The following is a 22,774-nucleotide window of genomic DNA, read 5'->3' as shown; positions in this document are numbered from 1 at the left end:
TCCTGGTCAGGGAGAGAAGGCTTGTCTTCACTGCAAGAATGGACATTCACACATCAGAACTGCCTCTCTCCTTTCCTCCCCAGCCACTCCAACTGTTGAACTTCCAGAGGCTACCTCCATAAATAAAAATATGGGCACCAGACCCTCTGATGACATCCAGCATCCCTGGAAGTGTTACCTCATCCCTGAAAGCATCCAAGGTCAGGTTGGTTGGGGCCCTGATCAGCCTGAGTCAGTGGGTGACCTCCCTGCCCATGGCAGGGGGTTGGATGTAGATGGTCTTCCAAGTTCCTTCCCACCCAAGCATTCTATCATTCTGTAATTCTGTGATCAGTTTGGGATGGACATTAACGGGGATCCTGTGAGACTCAACACCATGAAAAAAAGCCTGTCCAGTGACATTTCTCCTCAGTTTTGGCCAGAACAGAGAGGAATTTTGGAAGGAGTTTAGTGAGACAAAGAGGAATGTTAGATTACACTTTGAAGTTTCTGTGGACATTGAATTACTGGAAGAGAAATAGTAATAGTGATTATTTATCATCAAAGATCAGCATGAACTGCATCTCAGTCCTGAGTTGATTAAAAAGAGACAGGTCTGGGCAGGGGTAACTCTTCTGTGCTTTCTATGCTACACTTCAGCATTAAAAGCTATATAAAGTGGTAATATATTTTTTAGCAGAAAACCTGACCAGTTGTATAATTTATTCTATCTTTGTATAATTTATTCTGTCTTTGTATCACAATGAAAAAGTCTATTTCAACAGTTTATATGTATTTGAGTTATGAAAGGTTATATGTAGAGATGATAGAAACATATTCAAAACAGAACTGGGGTTAACCATGATTAAATGGTTAACTTATTTCCCAAATGAATGAGAAAGGAAACAGGGTGCTGCAACCTTTGGCTCTCACTTCCTCATGAGAGGAGGCGTAGAGGCTGCCCCAGAGAGAGCAGGGCTGCTGTGCTCACACATCTCAGGCAGCCATGGGGAACTGGGTGGAGAATGAAGGACTGTCCATCTTCGTCGTTGTAAGTACAATTTCTGTTGGATTTGTGTCCAGTGAAAAGTTGTGCAGAAAGCTGTGCTGAGCAGTTCTCACTGTGCCAGGGAAAGATGCACCTGAGTATGCAGAAACTGGGGCAGCAAATGCAGGGAAATGCTTTGAGGGAATAATTTTTAAGGAGCTCTCCGGTATTTCAGTTGCTGCAGGCTTCATTGTTAACTGAGAAATAATTGTGTATTAACTTTGCTTTGTTAGCTGAGCAAAAACCTCAACTTTTGTGCACTTCAACAGAGAAAGCAATTAAAACAATCACCCTTTCTTGCACTTTTATGAACAGAAATGTGTCTAACTGAAAGCACAGTGTCTTGATGGTATAAAATATTTATTAATGTCAGATTCAAGGGAGAAGAGAGTGGAGATTTAGAGCAGATTCATGAATCCTTTATTAAGACAACTACTATTTGAATTGAATTTGTTTACAGTTAGCATAGAGTGGCTGTGAAAGTAGGTTAAATTAATTCTGAGCAAGATTTAAAAGTATAGAAAATCCCAGTTGCATTCACAAGTGCTAAAGAGTAAGCAGGGCAGTCCTCCTTGGAGAAAACTAAGTTTGTATTCTAGTAGAGGTTTTTTATTTCACATTGTGATATAAGGGCTAAAAGTATACCTCTATACATATATTATGTACATATACATATACATATATGTTTTAAAAACATATACAAAACCAAAATGTTTTTCAGTTCAAATACCTGAACCAAAAGAGCAGTTCAGGTATTGTGGCTACCTTTTATTAGTAGATGTAAATATTGAGAGGAAGAAAAAGAAAGCATAGAATTTGTATCTTTTTGGTGACTGAAGTGTGAGCATCTTTATTCCAAGTATTTCTGCTGCTATGAGCAATCAGTACTCGTGCATGACCTTGTAATTTAGGAACATAATCCCATAGCTGTGGTACTTCAGTGCTTTGAAAGGGAGTGACTCTGTGTTCTGTCACCTTCAGTGACTCGAGGAAGTTGAAACTGCCAAGAGGTGAATTCTGGCTTTCTTTTTGCCTTTTTTTTTCCCCCACCAGAACTGAAATATTAAAAGAATTAAGTAAGAGGCCTTTACTTTGCTCAAATAAGGAATTTGGGTTTTGAACCTCAAAGCTATAACAAGATGAGGGAAGGAAACTAACAGACATAGAGAAACCAGCTAAAAGGACAGAGCACTGGAAACCCCACCCAAGCGTTCTGCTTTAACCTCTCCATCTTTACTGCACACTGAGCAGGCACAGGGCTGTCCAGTGCTTGACAGAAACAGGACAGACACAATTCCTGCTGATGTACCTCATCAAAACAGAAACATGCTGCCACAGTGTGCCACTGTCACTTTTAATAAGTGTCCTAAGCCCTTAATCCTGAGATGAGCTTGGTGTTTTAATGAGTACTTGGGGATTTCCTATATACTGCCTTACCCTGATGGAAATCCCTTCATTTCCCAGTATTTATTTACATTTTCATGATCTGAAATAATCCCAAGGTTTTTTCAGCGTTATTTGAGCCAAAGAACTAGCAAAATATATGGGTTAGGAGGGGTGAGGAGCTGTAATGTCACCTTTTCTGGGCTTTCTCCCAGTTCTCAGACTTTCTCTCTGTTTTCATGCACCACTTAGTAAAACTACTTAGACTGAGTGCAGTGTTACAGATGTGTTTCAATAGGGGATGTGAAATCAGCCAACCAGCTCCAGGAGGGCAAATATCCAAATTCATTATGACCTTTTTTGCCAGATGGACTTGTAGCTGCCTAAGAGTTAATAACATGCACCTCATGATGTGTGTGAGAAAATTCTGCAGTACATTTATAAAGCCTGATTTGGGGTAGTGTACATGCTACCAAGGGCCTGTGTTGAATATTCCCTGCTGGCTGATTTCAGACCCTCTTCTTGAATTCAGCCCTATGTGTAATTCAGCCCATCTAAATTTAGATCTCAAGCTTCTCTGTCACAGTTCCCAAGTCTTCCTCTCACATAGGTTAATGTGGCTGTGGAAGGGTACTGCCATTTTGAAGAGTCCCTAACCTTCAATGGTATTTAGAGATTTAACTGGACTCAGAATTAAACAATTATAATATGACAGCCGTGATACAACCAGCCCTAAACTCCTTGACCTATGAAAATATTGCAGCTGCACATTGCTCTGTTTTTGTCTATTGCCACTCCTGTACCCTGTGTTCACAAATCAGAGCCTGTTTACACCAGAAAGATTTCTATCACCCTTGCAGAAAACTTTATACCCTGCAGTACATCTCTCTGTGCAAACAGGAGCACAGGGAAGCAACTGACTGTTATCTGAACTGTGTAAATTCAGATGGAGCACTTCTAACAACAAACTGTAAGCTTCCTGTTTAATTCTCTTTCAGCTTGTGTGGCTGGGCTTAAATGTCTTCCTCTTTTGGTGGTATTATCTTGTGTATGATGTCCCACCGAAGTTCTTCTACACCAGAGTGCTCCTTGGCGTAAGTATAGACATTATTGTTCTGGCACAGCGAGAACAGTTTTTAATAGTTTTAGCTGATCAAAACTGGATCTGGTGGCTGAAGCAGCAGGCTTATGTAGAAGTCACATGCAAGATAACTGAATGCAGGCAGATGTTCAGTGCTTCTGAACAAAAAGCTCACAAAATAGAGAGATCCCATTCTAAAGATGTTTTCAGTTAACTATTATGCTCCTGGTAATTAAATTAAGCATTAATTGTGGCTATTTTATTAAGCAAAAGATTAATAAAATATTGCTGTTGAACTGTTGTGCAGTCATTTCTCCTTGCAATTATTTTTCAGAGCATGAATAGTTTATAAAATATTAGCTCTGAAAAACAATCATCATTCATATATTCATCAAGAATGTGAATTAAATGATCCTGGATCCTGGTAGTGAAGCGATTCTGGATCCTGGGCTGTTCCATGTAATCCAAGTAGTTAATCCAGCATTGAGTGTTCTACTACAAACTTGCTTCCAAAGCTACCAAAGGTCATGACCAATTGCCAGGGAAAATTAATTTGTTCGCATATTTTAAAACCCTGATCACAGACATAAAAATCAGCCTAAGCTTCAGATTACAGAGCACAGCATTTTGCTGAAGGTTTGCAAAGCTGTGATTTAATTCTACAAAGCCTGAAATCCCATTCTGCATACGGCTTCTGGTCTGTGGATCGAATCCTGTCCTTTGCAATCACAATGCTGTTGCCTTTGAAGTCACAGAGACTTGTGCTTGGATAAGCAGAGCTCAGTGTAAACCCAAAGAGCTCTGCTCTAAGACCTAAAAGGGTCTCAATCCGTGCAAGGAGAGCAAACATTATTTTTCTTCCCTTCACTGCATTTTTATTAATATGGTCATTTTTACTTCATTTCAAACAATTCAAAAATATTAAATAATTAAGGCTATAAAGACCAACATTAAGGAAACAGATTCCTAAAAGCTGAGGCAACAAATTTCCCTAGACTCTTTTACTGACAGAGAACTTATACCACTTCTCTTATAAGCTGTCCATAACCCCCACCAACTGAAACCACAGGCTCTTTACAGCCTTGGGACACAAAACTCTACTAATGGCTTAGATTTGCCCCTGTGTTTGACTGCTGAATGCCAAACATGGCAGGGAGATTTTTATACAACCATGTTAATCCAAAACTGAAAACAGGAGGTGTCTGTCTGTCTGCATGACGTATTCTGCCTGCTCATGTCTTTCTGCCTTGACCAGAGCATGATTCCTTTGAATATTCACGGTGTAAACGTGAACTCTAAATCTCTCACTCTTTACCAGCTATGATATAACACATAAATGAAATCTGTACCCTGGATAATGTCTTAGATAATGCAATTAATAACAGCATCTCTCTAATTCCAGCGTGCTCTGGCTCTTGCAAGGGCCCCTGCAGCCTGCCTGAATTTCAATTGCATGCTGATTCTGCTGCCAGTATGTCGAAACCTGCTCTCCTTCCTCAGAGGATCAAGTGCGGTAAGATGAAGAAAGAATTTCACAATTTGTCAAAGATATTATCTTTCATATCTAAACAGACTTGCAAGTATACCGAGAAACTGTGTCCAAGTTCCCCAAATATACCATATTTTGAGGATGTCCTTTTATGAGAAGCAGATAAGCCTGGAGTTTGGCTATGAGCAAGACTGAGGTCTAATGCCCATGGGGTATCTAGAGCTCTGTTGAGAGTTTAGCTGAATTAGTCTGAGTCCTCCCTTTCCAGCTGCCTCCTGGGCATGGTCATGCCCTGGATGCAAAGTCCCTTTTTGGTGGCAGAAGCTGTTGGTGCTCACACACATCCACTGTTTGTCACTGATGCTACTCCCACTTAGAAAGAGAAATATCAGCCCCTGTCTGTCTTTGCATGCTCAGTCCTTAAGGTAAACGTAGTCTTTTACAGACTTCCAAAATGGGGCTTTTTTTCAGCTGGCTCATAAATTACATTCTATCTTGTCTGAATTGCATTTCCATCTCAGATGAAATAATTCACACACCTTTTGATTTTTTTGAACTCCCAAATACAAATGTTATACACAGCACGGAGGAGCTGACAGTAAGAAAAGGACAACTTATCCTAAGTGACAGCTGAAGAGGCTTCCTATGATAGTACTGACTATTACACTGCCAAAATCTTGATTTCTGGCTATTACAGCAGAAATAAAGCAGACAATGCAGGCCATGGTCCAGTGAAAAAGCAATATACTCCTCAAGTTCATGAATTGTCCTTCCAAATGTATAATGATTCTTCCTTTCTCTCTGGACACATTTCACATGAGCATGATCAACAAAACCAGTTCCCAGAAGTTGTTTTTCATCTCTAAACCCAGTTTAAATTTCTTAATGCAAATGAGACAGCCTGCAGGGGCTGGAGAGGCAGAGCAGAAGAGGAAGTGATAAAATAGATGCAGTGTTTCAACAGTCCTTCATAAGGGAAGAAAGTGGGATATGAAGCAACAAGAAAATAAGCAGAGACAAAATAGGCTGTACTTCCATCTTGTACATTATACATCCTCACCATGAGTGTGGCTGAATAAATGAGATGTGCCTACCACATTTAACTCTTTAATTACATTTATGAGCAAGGCCAGTGCTCTAGCCTTTCTAAGGAATAACAATTAGCAATATAAAATTGGAAATACATGTCAGGCTTTCAGTCTTTTCCTGTACTCCTTCAGATCCTGAGATGCTACAAAGCAGCCAGCCATGCCCTCCATTCATGGAAAAGGAGAAAGGATAGTAAATAAAGCTGTAGGGTTGAAGTTGTTATTCCCCAGGCAGATCAGTAAGTATCAGCCAAAATCCAGAGCTGACTCCTCTGGCAGCAAAAGTCACTAATGAACATAAATTTAGAAAGAATTAATGCTGCTATGGATGAATTCAACTGGAAAATAATGATGAGCCAATGATCATATAAGGCATTTTTGAGATTGCACAGGTGAAAGGAAGCTGGGCAGGAGTCTTTTGAGCTCAAAGCAGTAAAAGAGCTGAGGGTACACATGGAAGCTACTGGGAGGACAAAAACTGGTTCTGGGTGTTGAGAATTGTATTCCAGCTGGGACTTTGCGCTACTTGTCCTGAATTGCTCCTCTCCTAGCATGCATAACCTAACTTTTCTAACCAAAGTCTTGGGAAACTGTCCCTTTTTGTACTCAAACTTGAGTCAGTCCTTCTGCCTTGGGCATTGTGGCAGAGTCACTCAGGCTAGACCCAGACAAAAGTGAGTCCCAGGCAGGGAGACACAGCTCCATTCCTGCTGGCAGCACGCTCTCCTGCTGATGGCTAGGAATGAGGAAGGGCTCTGAGGGTGAGCTAGGAGGTCAGGGAGGGGTATGGAATTCGAGTCTTAGACAGCTGGTGTTTGTTTAGCTCCAGTTGCTTTTTGCAGTAAAGCTACACCTCAGGAAGGATGTAATTTTAGATCTTCAGCAAAAACACACAGTGAGCCACCGGCAGTGACAGTGCTGTGGTGGCCTCAGCACAGGGGGACAGCTGCTTATGCTTGCTGTGCTGTTGTCTCTAATTAGCTGTGCTCTGCAGGTAACAACTGTGAGGATCTATAAGAAAAATCATTTAAATGTCAAATAACTTATTGGAAGAGAAGTGACCTTCCCAACAGCAATGTCATTGGGGTCAAGAAGAGGAGGGAATTGCTCAAATACAGCGTTCAAAGGGAGTGTACAGAAAAGTCTTGCCCTCTCCATTCTGCCACCCAGAAGTCACGTGTTATGAAGTTATTTGTAATAACTTTATAACTTTTTAATTGGAAAGATAGCTGTGATGTGTTTTGCATGTCCATCCTTGCTGTATTCACTGCTGTTAATGGCCACATGACTGAAGGCAGCTGGAGCCCTCTGCCATTGCTTGGCCTTCGTTTCTAGGATCAAGTGGCGTTTGCAAGGGAGTCAAGCACTGCCTCACTATGCTACATTTTATTCTACAATATGTTTTGTTGTTTCTCAATATAGGTGATACAAAAAGGCCAAATTTCTCCTGGTTGTTATTATAGTCTGAAGTGACTGTGGCAGCCCCACAGTGTTTGTCTCTTGTGAGGAAACACTTGTGGTAGTTTGCACAGTGTTTTGTTCCCTTATCCGGTCAGCAAACACAATGCAAACATACAGCACATGACAGTCATGCCTTCTACTGTGTGGAGACAGCAAATGGCAGATTTACAGGGACCTAAGGCTTTAGGGAAACTCCCAGTGACTGCAGCAGAGTTCATATGGGGTCTGTTATGAACCCATCATCAATAGTACTAAAAATGTCATTCTGTTTTTCTTGAGAATTAATTCCTTTGGTTTGTATCTGCAGAGATTTTTGCTGGGTTTTTTTTTGGGTAACTCCAAAATCAAGTTGTAAGTGAATGCCTGGAAAGTAAATCCAGTGTTTTGGGGAAGGAATGCCTTCATATCACTGCCATAGGTGATATGATTTGGGGTGGGAGCTCCCTGAGACAGTTACACCCAAACTTTGCAGCTTGTTTCTAGATTATGACCCACAATAGGATCCTGGTGCTACCAAAACAGTCACTCTGCCATGGCAGACTGTGATCCCTCATTTTGTTTATAATGTACAATTTAAAACAGATAAGATGTATTCCATTGTCACACTGGATGTTAAATTTTTTCTCCTTATCAAATAGTTTGTTTCAGGGGGACATGTTAAAACATAATCTGGAATTTCTGTTTTCTGAAAGACGGGGGAAAATATTTTGTCTCTGTTCTGGAATTCTGGAATTCTACATTTTTCCTAGCAATTTCACCAATATGCTCAGGGCTTCTGGTTTTGTCCTTGCCTTTAAAAATTGTGTACAGACGACACAAATAATCTTCAAATATCTTTTTCTTTCCACCCAAAGTGCTGCTCGACCCGGATCAGGCGACAGCTGGACAGAAACCTCACCTTTCACAAAATGGTGGCCTGGATGATCGCCCTTCACACTGGTTGGTACTCTAATTTCTGTGTTTGTTGCTTTCTTGTGTATTTTATATGGAATTCAGGTGGCATCAAAGTTATTAAGGATATGGACCGACACCTGATTTCTTTAACGGAGTCAGTGTGTGCCAAGGCTTAAATCAGTTTCCAGATATGTGCCAACTGTCAGAGAGCAAAAGATAAGAAAGAATACCTTTATTTTGAACTGTCAGTACTATTTATGATAGTTTAATAAAGGGTGTTTAGCAATGTCCTGAGAACCAGATACGCTGCATTTAATTCTTGTTTAGACTTACTTCTTATCTGGCACCTAAAACAAATAATAGAAATTCTTTTTTTAAAAAGGATATAAAAAGCTTGAACCTGTTTTGAAGATAAATAAATATCTACTTATAGGAGGTGGTTCAAATTTTGAAAAGTAGTGTACAATTTTACCCTACAAAAAAATGTAGTGTAATTCATGTGAACATCTCACTGATTTAGGTTTTTGGATGCATTCAGCTCAGTGAGAATATTACTGATGATTATTAGAAAAACTGCAGAATAAAGCAGCACTAACAAATGTGACCCCAAATAAATCCAGATTCAGTTCTTGGCTGTTTTACAGAGGTCCTGAATGAGGATGATCCTGAAAAATAGTTTAAGCCGTTCCATGTTTCAGTATCCCATTTGTAAGGGCACTACTACTTGAATTGTTGAAAGGCTTCGTTGAACAAAAATATACTGAAAATTTCCCATTACTTCTTTCCCTCCCTCACCCAAAGCCTGCAAAATTCAGGTAGTAAAATTTTAACAGTAAAACACATCAGTGATCTGCAATTGTGATGAAGATGGCAAGAACAGCAGAGCCCTTAAGCAGCAGTTGACAAACGTGATGAAGTTTCAGATGTTACCCCAAACCGCCAAGTACTTGTGGTCAATGCTGATTATTCCTCTCCTGTCACCCCTAGCAATTCACACCATTGCACACTTATTCAACGTGGAGTGGAGTGTGCAAGCCCGTGTTGAAGAGAAAGGCACCCTGGCAGCTGTGCTTTCTGGCCTTGGGGACAAACCAAAGGAAAGCTATGTCAACTTCTACAGGCAAACCCTTGCTGTAAGTGACAACAGACTCCAAAGGGTCATCATTACGTTTGTGTGGGTGATCATATAAATCCTTTTGGGCAGAGTGCCTGTTTCTGGGGCATCTTGCAGAAAAACCTTGTGGAATACATTTTTCTGTATTTGCCAGTAATATCATTGCTGAGCTCTGGTAGTACTTTAAACTTTTTCACCTGAGGATTTCAAAGTAGTTTTGAAACATTATGTAAAAGCATACCCTGTAAAGCAGTGTTCTGACTTAGACATGGCACTCAGAAAGGTACACAGAAGTAAAGGCAAGAGTTTTGAAGTTGGGTAGTTTAAGCTCTGCTGAGTGGGGAAAAAGAAAATAAAGTACTTCGCTACTTCTCAGAAGAGCACTGAGCTTCCAAACTCTGCAAGAGTCCCACAGCTGTGCAATACTAGAGGAAAGGAGAGTTTTCATTTAGCTCCTGAAATATGGATGTAGGACTCCAGTTCTGAGCACCAGAGCTGTGCAAATGTATTCACCTTCCCCAAAGTAGTCCTGCTGAGCCATGGCAGAGTAAGAAACCATATTTGGTGTGTTAATTCATGGAAAAAGCATTCTCTCTACTTCCAATTACCTTAGTAAAGGTAAATGTGCAGTGCAACCAAAATGAACAGGGATTTTGGCATCAGATGACTTAAGGACTTATAACCAAGTAAAGAGTTTGGTGAGGGATGGTTCAACTGGCTCTGCTTTGGTGCAACCCCTTCCTTAGACCAAGGTGTGCAATTGTTTCACAGAATCCCATTGGGGGCCTCTATGTGGCTTTCACATACTTGGCTGGCATCACTGGGGTTGTCATCACACTGGCCCTCATCCTCATCATCACCTCATCCACCAAAACCATCCGGAGATCATATTTTGAAGTATTTTGGTACACCCACCATCTCTTTGTCATCTTCTTTATTGGCCTTGTCATCCATGGTGCTGGGTGAGTATTTGCACTTATGATAAAATATCTGATAACCACTGAATCATTATTGAAAGCCCCCTTCACACATGAGTATGGGGGCTTCTGTCACTGAGCAGCAGCTGGTTTTGATGGCAGTGATGGGCCAGTAGAGGCTCTGAGAGTCAAGAAGCTCTCACTGATACTTGCATGTGACTTCGGCACACTTAAGCTCACTGTCACTCAACCTCTTCTGATATCGTAATTGCAAAACTCCATTCCAAGGTGTCTATTTCTAATTGTTAATTTTCCTTCCTCTCCTAAAAGGAATTGCATGTAAGGAGATATGCATGTAAGGAGATCTCAGTATAAAAATTACATAGATTCTAGAATTTTATTGGATAATGAAAACTATAGTAATATAGATTTATGTTTCAGGCTTGGATGAACTTGTAGTATCAGCAGCATTTAAGAATAGAATTTTAGCTGTTTCAACTTAGAAGTAGGTATTTGTAAAATTTTCTACTTTTCAAATGCCAAACATCTTTTTCTGCTGTTGCTTCATTTCATATCTTCTTCTGAAAGAGGTGAAAAGCATAATGAAACAGTTTTAGCACTACACAAACACAATTTTAGCACTTAGAAAAATGAACTTTAGATCCATTTTATAAAAGCAAAGAATGGGTGAATAAAGAAAAAAGACTCAAGTATCCAAGCTACATTTAAATAGTTAATAATTACACTACATTGCCCATTTTAAAGGAAGTCCTACATGCAATAGAAAGTGTGCTTTAAAAATGCCCAGCAAAAATGACTATTCAAAACCACTTCCTTACAGTCCATTAGTGCCACTAGAAAGACAGAAATCAAAGTAAAACAGGAAGAACAAAAATAGAAGGCAGATGGGAATCACCCCCAGCATATTTGTTCATTCCAACTTTCATAACAAGGAAACGGTTTGAGCAAAACTTGTGGAAGGAAAAAAACAAGAGGTTCATGTTTTCTGCAGCAAACATTGTATAGTTACTGACACAATGTCCAGACTTACCAGTGATTACTACACAATGCTATCAGAAAGCAAGCATTTCCCTTTCCAGAGGTCAGTGGAGAGCATATATTTTTGAGCATAAAAGTTGAATTTTTGTTTACTTCTGCGTTCCCTGTATTCCCACCATCTTAATTGTACTGGAATGAAAAGGCAAGAGTTTGGGCAGCAGTGTTGTCAGTGAAGTTCAGCTATCCTTTGGAAGCAGATATAAACAGGAATATTCTCATCTGTAGAGGAAAGGATGCTTTCCATTTGTGAACTCAGTGACCTCACTTATTTGGCCTTCAAGGTAATAATGAGCAAATACACTGACAAATATGAGATGGGCTTGTTACACTCATGGAAGGCATCTCAAGTGTGCAAAGATGGATGTCATGGAATGAGTATGAACTGACAGTCTCAAAGCACTATGTTAGGAAGAGACATAAATGCCATTTTATCTCAGGGGCCAGAAGGCTGTCACACATATTCTCATTAATCTGTACAAACACACATCTTTGTATACACAGAAAGCTGAGTCAAAGGTTACTGATAGCATCAAAGGGGCAGATTCAAGAAGGATGGAGAGAGACTTTACAGGAGCATAGAGTGACAGACAAGGGGAATGGCTTCAAACTGAGAGTAGGTTTGGATTAGATATTAGGAAGAAATTCTTTACTGTGAGGGTACTGAGGCACTGACACAGGTTGTCCAGAAAAGCTGTGGCTGCCCCATCCCTGGAATTGTTCACGGCCAGGCTGGATGGGGCTCTGAGCAACCTGGTCCAGTGAAAGTTGTCGCTGCCCATGGCAGGGGGGGTTGGAACTGGATGATCTTTGAGGTCCCTTCCAACCCAACCATTGTGTGATTTAATTCTCTGACTCTACAATAATTCTTGTCTGTTACAAGCTGTTATAGCACTTTTGAAGCACTGATGGTTTTTTGTGCATGAGCTCTGTGTCACAGACAAATGTCCCAAATTTCCCAACACAGTAAATGTGAAGAGGAGAGGGCACAGAGGTGCAGTTCACTCTTTTGGAGATAAAAGAAAACCTTCAGCCAAAAAAGAAATACCTATAAATCCATACTGCTGAAAGCTTAATTATAGTACTAGAAAGAGCATCTACACTGACTGATAAGGGGAAATAAACTTTTTTTTTCTCTTCTACAGGGTACTGACATTGTCAAACCTTTAATAGAGCATAGAGCAGGGCAAAACCCCTCAGACCCCCTTTCTCTTAAGCACTGGGGGTGGGCAGTGGAGGAAATGAGCTCCTCCTGCTCCCATAACTGATCCCAGAGGTGGCTCAGCTGAACCCCCTGTCATTAGTGGGGAAGTGAAGTGCAACTGCTGATGTCCCTGCAAACTGCAACTCGTGATGCTGCTGGGACACTGCCACTGCTTCCCTTTATTTTTCAGACAGGATATTAATCAAACATTTAATGAAGAAGAGGTTCATTAGTAATATTTATGAGCAATATCTTACCTCTCAGCCCTGCGCAGAGATTTTGTAACAATTCTCTGAAAAATCTGTCACACAAAGCTAGGCATGAATATGGCTTATATACCATGGGGATTTTTGAAATGTTGTCTAGCTCACAGACACTGAGCTAGGAAAGCAGAAAGAGAAGTCATGGGGAGAAGATATCAAAGAATCACATTGGCATAAAACTGACCAGCCTGATCAGAAGCAGACTGTTTCTAGGGAAAATTCAGCAGATCTTAATCTGAATTTTTCTACTAAAATCTTGAGGTTGGCAGAACTCCAGACAGAGGTGGGAAATAGTGAAAAAATATACTTTTGCCCCTTGAAACTGAAACTACCTCTCTGCACCAGTTCTGCTACTGGAAATACAGCTGTACTGGATCAGTCAGGATTCTTTATGCTAAAACAAACTTCAACAAATGAATAAACAAAAAACAACCGAGCAAGAAAATTCAGGCCAGATAATCGGCTGATGCGAGGTGCTATAGTTGCAATAGCTGCTTGTGTCAAAAGCAGCTATTCATTCATGTATTCATTCATGGCACCTGAGCAGCTGCTCCACAGCATTAGAGGGAGAGGAAGAGCCAAAAGAAGAATATTTTGTAAAGAGATCTCCAAATTTCTAAAATAAACAGCAGAAATAATCTCTGTAGTGGTCAGTAGTAAATTGACCATTCCAGATTTTGGGTTTCATTTGTTTTGTTTGTTTGTTCTTTTGGTCAGTTTCTTGGGGGTTTTTTTTTTGTTTGTTTGTTTTTTGGTTTTTTTTTTTTTGGTTTTTTTTTTTTTTGGTTTTTTTTTTTTTTTGTTTGTTTGTTTTGTTTTGTTTGTTTTTTTTTTTTTTTTTTTTAATTGCAGAAAAAAGTAGGATAACTCAGAAAAGAACGAAGCCTTCTAATTGTGACCACATCCTGGAAGTGGTAATGGACAACTCTCAGTTCCTCACCTAACCTTGAAGTCAGGATTTTATCCCACAAACTTCCCTCCCCATTTTTATTTCTTTAATGGTAACTTTGTGGGTAGATTAGAGCAGTAAATCTGTATCAAAGCTGTAGCAGTGCAGAAATTGACAACCCCATATAAATAGGGTGATGTACATAAATAGAATAACAATAAGGAACAGATACTTTCGTTTTAATTTCAGTGCCTTCATGACCTTTATTTTTTTCCCAGTCGTATTGTACGGGGACAGACAGCTGAAAGCCTGGCTGAGCACAACCCAGAGATTTGCTACAAGAACTTCACTCTCTGGGGCAAGAGTGAGGCTTGCCCAATCCCCCAGTTTTCAGGGAATCCTCCTATGGTAAGAAAAGCTGGCTTGTATGCAAATCCAATTGAAATTGTTTACAGTTTTCTATTTTTTCTAAATTGCATAGAAAACCAGCTATATAACCCTCAGCACTCTTCAGTAACAGCTTTCTTTGCATGAAGCAAGAGGTTTGGGCACAGTGGGTTGTAAGCACAAGTGGACTCCAGACTACACATTTCCAGTGTGCTGTAAAATAAGCACAGCTGACAGACAAAGCAAAAGAGCAAATTGGTATCTGAGAACTTTTTATCCAAAAAGTAAACTGCAAAGTAATGGCTCCTGGAGATATCTAGAAAGTGCTATAATGCTCATAATAAATAGTTTAACATTACTAATGGACTAATGATCATTAGCAAGAAAATAACACCCCTGAAAATGTGAATTTGAAACTTCAGCCTTTTTTGACTAACCAGGCTGTTTTTTCTTTCACATTTCAGACTGATCTGTTAACAGAAACCACATCTTTTCCTGCAGTTATACAGGCCTGAGTCAATAATACCTTAACACCACATTTCACTTTGTTGTATTCTTTTTCAGACAAAAACAAAATTACTTGCAGGAAAACACCTTGCTGTAACTTTAGTAGAAACTAAAAAGCCAGCTGCAGCAGTCAACGGAGAAAGAAATTCCCCCTCTGACCAGAATTTTGCAACTGTCATATATGTTAAGGATTCCCTAATCTGGTTAATAAACAATACAGATTACATGAACTTCACCTCTGCTTATAGAATTTCCAGGATTTGATTTGATCTAAGTTGATCTCATCTAGTGGAAGGTGCCCCTGTCCACAGCAGGGGGTTGGAACTAGATGATCTCTAAGATCTCTTCCAACCCAAACCTTTCTATGATTCTGTGATCTTCATCTTCTGACTTGTTTTCTTTGCTTACAGACATGGAAGTGGGTGGTGGGTCCCATGTTCCTGTACCTGTGCGAGCGGCTGGTGCGGTTTTGGAGGTCACAGCAGAAGGTTGTCATCACAAAGGTAAGTGATAACAACCTGTTATCACAAAGGTAAGTGCTGATGCTGCACTTAACACCAGGCAGAGCATCACCTTCTTCTCCAAATGGTACAGCAAAAGCAGAGGCTCCTCCATACCCAGGTTATCAGTGGAAGGAATGCTCTGACTGCTGTGATGATGCCAACATCTAACATCCAAATGTAGCCTTTAAATGTGAGCAAGAGGAGGAAGTTAGCTAAGGCACAGGATTAAATCTTAGGAAAGAAATGAATTTTCTTTGCATTGGGTGAAAAAATTCCACAGTAGAGAAATTCCATAGACTTGAGACTAATTTAAGACACAGAACAAATGACCCCTGAAAACGAGTTCAGAGCATCTTTATTTTATGTATCCGAATCTAATGTTGAGCTTCCATTCCCATGGTGTGCTGCAGAGATATTAACACTGATCCTGAAATTCTGACAGCTAAATTAGCACAGAACTGAGCTCAAACTTATGAAAACCATCCTGGCCTTTCCCAGTGTAATTCCCTCACATGGCACTGTGCTGCATCCTGAGGACACAGCCTGTTCAAATCATAGCAGCGTTTGGGGAATGACATTGGGTGTTTCTACGGTGCTCTATAATGATGCTGACACATTGGAAGGCTCCTAAATGTGTGCTTTTGATAATTTTACCAAAATATGCTGTGAGCCACTTCTACACTATATTTCTATGGCATCTGTTTCGTGCCCTGCTGGCAGAAAATTTCCTTCACCATCCTAAACACCACAGTTAATACTTAAGTTAACAGACAGAGAGACTTGATTCTCCCTCTTGCAAATCTCTCTTGAAAAAGAAAAATAATTTTGGCAGACAACTTTAGGATTAAAAATTAGAGTGACAGAATTACTGGTTTTACCTCTAGAAGATTGTTTCTAAAGAAGGTCCCACCTGACTAAAACAAGAAAACATCAATTTCCAGTGGTACTACCTATCCAATATGTGTAGGATAATCCTGTGATTTTGCCCCTATATTTACAGTCATTCCTATTAATTCTGTGCTCTGTGCCAGTGGGTAAGGTTGATCTGGAATTAACAATGTGCTCACACATATCTGGTGATGTGTTACAAGATGTGCCAGCCTGGCCTGTCCTTTGGAGTGACTGCAAGTGTGGTGTGAGAAAATACTTCAACCAAAACATCAGCATCCTCTGCAGGCTTTCATCTGCCTGTCAGGTGCTGTTTCTCACTCTCAGTTCTGTTGGGAAGAAAGTTTCACCTGCTTTCCTTGCTCTTATAGCAGAAATGATGTTAGTGATGGTGGATGTAAATACAGTACAATCAGTGAGGACAGACTTTTCCTTGTCATTTTCTTTTCCTTGTTTTTCCCTATGCCCTTCTCACTGTAGGTGGTCATTCATCCCTTCAAGACAATTGAGCTCCAGATGATGAAAAAAGGCTTCAAGATGGAGGTTGGACAATACATTTTTGTCAAATGCCCAGCAGTGTCTAAACTGGAGTGGCATCCATTTACACTGACTTCTGCCCCCGAAGAGGATTACTTCAGCATTCATGTCCGAATCGTGGGAGACTGGACCGAGGGCTTGTTCAATGCCTGTGGCTGTGATAAACAAGAATTCCAGGAGGCATGGAAGATGCCCAAGTATGTACAAAGAGTCCCCCTGGTAAAGTCAAAAAACACCTGTGGCAGTTTAAATATTGCTCAAGCAATTTGATGGCACCAGTGACGCCAACATTGAATGGTGACACACATGTGGGTCTTTGGTGCCTCTTTACAGTTTTTTCTATCAACTCCACCTCTCCTTTTGCTGACTAGTATTCAGTCCAAATATGCACTGTAGCAGACAAATACTTTTTAACTGTCATTTTAAATGGTGTTAATAAATATGCACTGCTGATTTAATAAGCATACTTTCAATTCCAGGATAGCTGTGGATGGCCCCTTTGGAACAGCGAGTGAGGACGTGTTCAGCTATGAAACTGTGATGCTGGTTGGAGCTGGAATAGGGGTCACCCCCTTTGCATCTGTCCTCAAGTCTGTCTGGTACAAATACTGCCATGATGCCACCAACCTAAAGCTCAAGAAGGTATTGTGTCCTCTTTCCCAGACCCCTGTAACTGTTCAAAGGCCAAGGGCCCAAATCAAAGCAGGCACAGCAGAGGTGATCTGGCTCCAGGCATGCATGAGTGCTAAAAGAAGGAGGAGTTCAGTTGACTGTCAAGGTTAGCAGGAAGAAAACAGGAGGCTCTAAAGCAAAAATATAATGAAAGGAGAAATAGCCTACAAGCCAAATCACACATGCTAATCCTGACTGTGGCCCTGGGGAATTCCAGTTGCAGTGGAAATGGTGTTCCTTGAGAAACATAAAGTTCAAAGCGCTAATGCAGCCTGGGGAAATATTGCATTCCTTCCCCCAGCACAAAGAGAAAGGCTTTTCATAAGTAGAAGAGCAATGGAAGCATCCTCCTGTCCCCTCCTGCCCCTGGAAACTCCCTGTGCAGAGGTGTGGGGTCACACTTTGCAGTTATGGCCATATTCAGAGAACAGAACTGGTTTTTTACCTACTTTATCTTGCCTGCCAGCAGACAGAAAGAGAGTTCACCTCTAAATCATTTATTTATGTCCTAACAAACTGTTTTACAAGGAGATAAGTGGGGAAACATTGAGAACTAAAAATGTGGAAGAGAAACAAGAAGACATTTCCTTGTTCTTGCAGTCAGTCATTCAACTTTATAACCCTCTCAGCATCAAAATTCCTGAATAGCTTCAATACCATCCTACCCATCTACTGAAGTGTTCAGGACATTTTTTACCAGAACTCTATAATCCTCACTCTGTCAGCAGACATAAACCTGGAAAACATAAGTGCCTGGTTCCCCTGACAGCTCATTCTTGTCTCTTCCAGATTTATTTTTACTGGCTTTGCAGGGACACTCATGCCTTTGAATGGTTTGCTGACCTCTTGCAATCTCTGGAGGCTCAAATGCAGGAGAGGAATAATGCAGAGTTTCTGAGCTATAACATCTACCTTACAGGCTGGGATGAAACTCAGGTAACCACACAGTGGGGGATATCACTGCCATAAAACTGGGGTTAATGTTAGAGAATTTGTTCTCTTAACTATTCAAATGGTCTTTTATCCTGGGCATCCACCTGGCTCCCAGAGGTTTTGTCTGTGTGCAGACAGGTGCTATCCATCAGAAGTTACATGGGATCAGCTGTTCGTGTGCACTGATTTCCTTTCTGCTTTCCTCTGGCTCTGTGGAAAGCAGGCTTTGTTCACAGGAGCAACTTCAGCTGACCGTGTATGAGTCTCTAAAACAGCTGATGCTGCCTCAAGCATTTAATTAATCTTGAACCAGAGCAGCATATTTGTTTCAGGACTCATGAGTTCTCTGGTCCTGTGCTGGTTGGTTGCTGTGGGGATGCAAAGGAGCAGACACTTGAGAATGTGGGATGGAGTCAGCAAAGGCTCTCACTCTGTTACTTTTAGTGATGTTTTATATTGCATTTATGTCACCATTGCAAAATTCACCATGTGCCCAAAGAGCTGTAGCTCAGTTAGATGGACAGGGAGGGGAGCAGCAAGGAAGTTATCACATATGGAGCATCAAAAAAAGAGAAAGGAAAGAAGAAAAGTCCCACATTTATTTCCTTAGGGATAAAGGTACCTGGAACTTTTTTTGTCTCATATAAAGGGGCTACAGAACTCTGTAAGGCCTGAGCTTATGCCTTTAACCACATCTTCTCTTCCTTGCTTTACATAACTTATCTGGTCTAGCTGGAAGTTACACAGGCAAGGCCTCCTCATATGGATGAAACCTTCCCGAGAACAAACTGGCAGGACTTCATTATGGTCAAGGGAGTCATGGTATTGCATTTGAAGGGAAAATATTTTTAATTTGCAGCCCTATGTTAGAGTTCTTAGACTAAATCTGTTAATTGAAAAAACCTACAATTAATTGCTGTGTTCAGGTTTCACAGCTTTAACTCTTGAGATCACCCAGTCTGGGAAGAAGGAAGGGGTAGACACTGATAGTCAGAATTTTATGAGTCTCAGCTTTCCTTGCAAAACACCATAAATTCCATAATCTCATTAGGGAAATCATTCAGTCAGTATTGACATTATTATTTTTTTTTAACCAGAACACAATGCTGCTGTATTTATCTGTCCCTTGTCTTTCATTCCCCACAGGCCACTCACTTTGCAGTGCATCATGAAGAAGAGAAAGATGTGATTACAGGACTGAAACAGAAAACCTTGTATGGAAGACCTAACTGGGAAAATGAGTTCAAAACGATTGCAGGGAAGCATCCTGGGTAAACCTTTGCAATATAATATAATGTCTGTGGACTTCCTCTGTTTAATGGCCATACACACCATAGAGCACAATCTTGTTCCTTTGGCTGATAAAGTTTCAGGAGCATTTTTTTACCCTACCTATCTCCAGGTATTTTCTATTTTTTTTCAGCCATGGACATGATCTGTGATCTTGAACAAATTATTTTGACCTACAATTTTTTTAAAAAGCATTCCTTTTCCACAAAATACTTCTTGGATTGTCTAATTACTAAAAGAATATTTAGGAAAAAATAGCCCTATCCTTCCAGCTGAAGTAGTAGGAGTACCAGGTGGTGTCTAAACATCTCCAAAACCACTTTCTACCTCTAGAAACCAAACCTGAATATGGATGACCTTTAGCTAACCACCCAAAATTTGCAGGATAAAACCAGAATAGCTCCTCTCAAGAATTTGTGCCATAAGCTCTTTGAATCTCTATTTCTTTGATTCAGTGAGGTCAATAAACCTGTCTTCACTGACTAAGGCTGAGCTGAGATTTAGCCCAGCATTTGTTTTAGAAGCAGCAGTAAGTTTGAAGGGATTATAAGGTTTAAGGGATAGATGTCCAGTTCTACTTCAGTTCCTGTAATTGAGAAAAAACCTTGCATCTCTAGAACATAAAAATTATTTACATGGGGAATATCCAGCTGCTCCATACCAATTTCTGACCATATTTTCATTTTCTTGACAGCTCCAGAATAGGTGTTTTCCTCTGTGGCCCTGAGGGTCTGGCTGACACACTCAACAAGCAGAGCATCAGCAACTCAGAAGCTGATCCAAGAGGAGTGCACTTCATTTTTAACAAAGAAAATTTTTAACTCTGAAGCAAGTAGGAGTCATTAGAAGCACAGTCTAAGGACTGAATCTATTTTTGTGTTTGGAGTCTGGGAAGGACAGCCCAGCTTCTAAATTTCAGCTACACTAACGCAGGTGCCTTTGCTTCTTGGGAATGATTTTGGCTCTGTGGTAGAATAAAAGAGTCAAGTTTTACCTTAGGGAAGTTTTCATTGCCCTCTGTGTGCTGGCTATTTAGTAGAAATCTGTTTTCTTAGTCTGTGTGAAGGGATTTCCCCTCAATTAACTGCCTTTATCCTCCTATTATTTGCCACACTGCTGAAGAGTGGAGGCTGTCATTTGCTTTTGGGAGCCAATTCAGACCCATAAAGCTTGGTGCTATTAAACAATAAAACATTCCAGCATAATGCTTGCTATTAGCAGGCAGCTTTTCCTGAACAACTGTTTCAACTAATGGAGGCAATTAGGAGTTAATTCAAAGTTCACTTATGGCCTCTGCCTGGGATGTTTTCCTTTCCTTGTACAATATTTTCTCTGCCTTCCCAAGGGTAGTCATCTGAAATAAGCAGTTCGTTAATTCCTCAATATCCTCACTCTCCCCTGGAACAAGGGGAGTTGCAAAAGGGTGGCTGGCAAAGTTAGTTCCTTACAAGAGCAAAACTCCTTTGTACACCAGCACCTTCCAGGCTTCCAACATACGTCTTAAATGTCATCTTCAAGAGAGAACTCATGCAGCTGAAAAGGAGCTGCTTCTCCTCAGGGGAGTGAAGAACTGAAAAGGAGCCACCTGGGCTTCTGAGAACCAGCCCAGCCGCAGAGGGGTGACAGGGACAGACTCAAGTCCCACACGTGGTGTGTGAGTCACTGCTGGATGATTTGGACACCCTCACTCTCACATCTTCAGGCTCACGGTGCAGGGAGCCATACAAGAGGAGGTTCAGTGTTTCCAGGATTGCCATTTCTGCTGTTCAAGGCTGAAAAAAGCTGTTGCTGAGTGGTTTAATGGGTGATTTCTGAAGCACTCTTAAGTGCAAACAGTGCCTTTGGCCCCATTGCTCAGCTGTTCCTCTCTGAGGTGGAACAGGCTTTGAGAAACCAATGGTGACTTCATTCATTTATGGAATAGCTGTGGGTAAAGTTTCTGGTGTGCACAAGACTCATACAGAGCATAGTGCCTCTATGAGCACATAACAGGTAGCAGGTTCTTAAAAACAAACCAAAAAAGGGAACCAAAACTTTTAATACTGGCAAGAGAGGAAAAAAGTATTAAAGCCAGCAGCATAGGAAAAAAAAAAAGAAAAAACAAGTGCAAAAACCCTTGAAAAAGTCATAGTTTAGTATACCATGTCTTCCATTCATCCCAGCTCCCTGTTTTGTGACTTTTAAACTCCACAGCCAAACCCTGCAGTAGCTCCTGCACAGCACAAGACCTTCCTGGCAGGTTCTTGCAGTCACAGAAGAAAGCTGTGGTCTCCTTCTGCAATTTCAGACAGCTTTGTGCAGCCATCTGGTTGCATGTAGCATATTTACACCTCAGCTTGCCAGACAGGATATGTGTTCTCCCTTTACAGCATTTTAAAATGTTATTCAGGCTCTAAATGCTACTTCAGAAAGGCAGCCTCCCAGTTCCTATTTATTAATATCAGTTAACATCAAATGCTGGCAAAGATCAACTCTTGGTGGGGAATTTTCCAGATCTTCACCTCAGAAGAACCATATTCAAATCCACATATTTCTGTCTGAAACACATCTATTGAATCATAACAGAGCATAAGTATAGCCAAAGAAACATCTTCTGTGGAGTAAATATTGCTACTAAAATATAATAAGGGTCTCATCCTGTGCAAAGAGCACTGAAATATTTACCCTAGATTTTAATGGAAATGTGATCAGGCATTTATAATCATATAAAGTGGGCAAAGAGGAATTGCAAGGAGTCACATGGAGGCAGCATATTTATCATAAGAAGAGTCTTGGAGGGGTGTATTTTAATTCACCATTAATTTTCTATACATTGCCATGTTTGTTCTTAAAACATCAGGGATCTTTCCTTATTCAGTCAGTTGCTGTGACATTTCCTGACCAGCTGCACACTTGTACCAGGGCTTGTCAACTTGAACTCAGAAACAGTAATTCTGTGTTTATTAATAAATCATTGTCTTCCTAAAACATATAAGCGAGAGTTTCTCAGTTTTTTTCAAAAGTTAGTTATATTGATCCTGCTAAAATACCAAGACATGCACCATCAGTTGTGGTCTGAATATTAATATTTTCTTAAATCTAGGATTCAAGAGTGAAATAAATAGCAGTGAAATATAAATAGAAGAAACAAACTAGTTTGAGTCCTAAGAGCAGTGGGCTACAGGTAATCTTCAAGGACACCCATTTTTTGT

The 22,774-nt window shown here is 40.5% G+C and overlaps 1 protein-coding gene across 1 annotated transcript; it reads left to right on the top strand.

The window, feature by feature from the left end:
• The first annotated feature begins 922 nt into the window (after window positions 1-922).
• On the top strand, window positions 923-22,555 carry LOC134433251 (cytochrome b-245 heavy chain). The gene is made up of 13 exons (XM_063182127.1): window positions 923-1,030; window positions 3,409-3,504; window positions 4,894-5,004; window positions 8,384-8,468; window positions 9,411-9,556; window positions 10,309-10,499; window positions 14,145-14,274; window positions 15,171-15,263; window positions 16,632-16,885; window positions 17,168-17,330; window positions 18,150-18,296; window positions 19,440-19,564; window positions 20,278-22,555. Exons 1-13 carry the CDS (start codon window positions 986-988, stop codon window positions 20,402-20,404), a joined length of 1,713 nt encoding a protein of 570 aa, XP_063038197.1. The 5' UTR covers window positions 923-985; the 3' UTR covers window positions 20,405-22,555.
• Window positions 22,556-22,774: the final 219 nt, after the last annotated feature.

This window comes from Melospiza melodia, chromosome 2 (genome assembly GCF_035770615.1).
Source record: "Melospiza melodia melodia isolate bMelMel2 chromosome 2, bMelMel2.pri, whole genome shotgun sequence".
Taxonomy (NCBI): domain Eukaryota; kingdom Metazoa; phylum Chordata; class Aves; order Passeriformes; family Passerellidae; genus Melospiza; species Melospiza melodia.
This window is presented reverse-complemented; position numbering and strand designations above follow the sequence as displayed.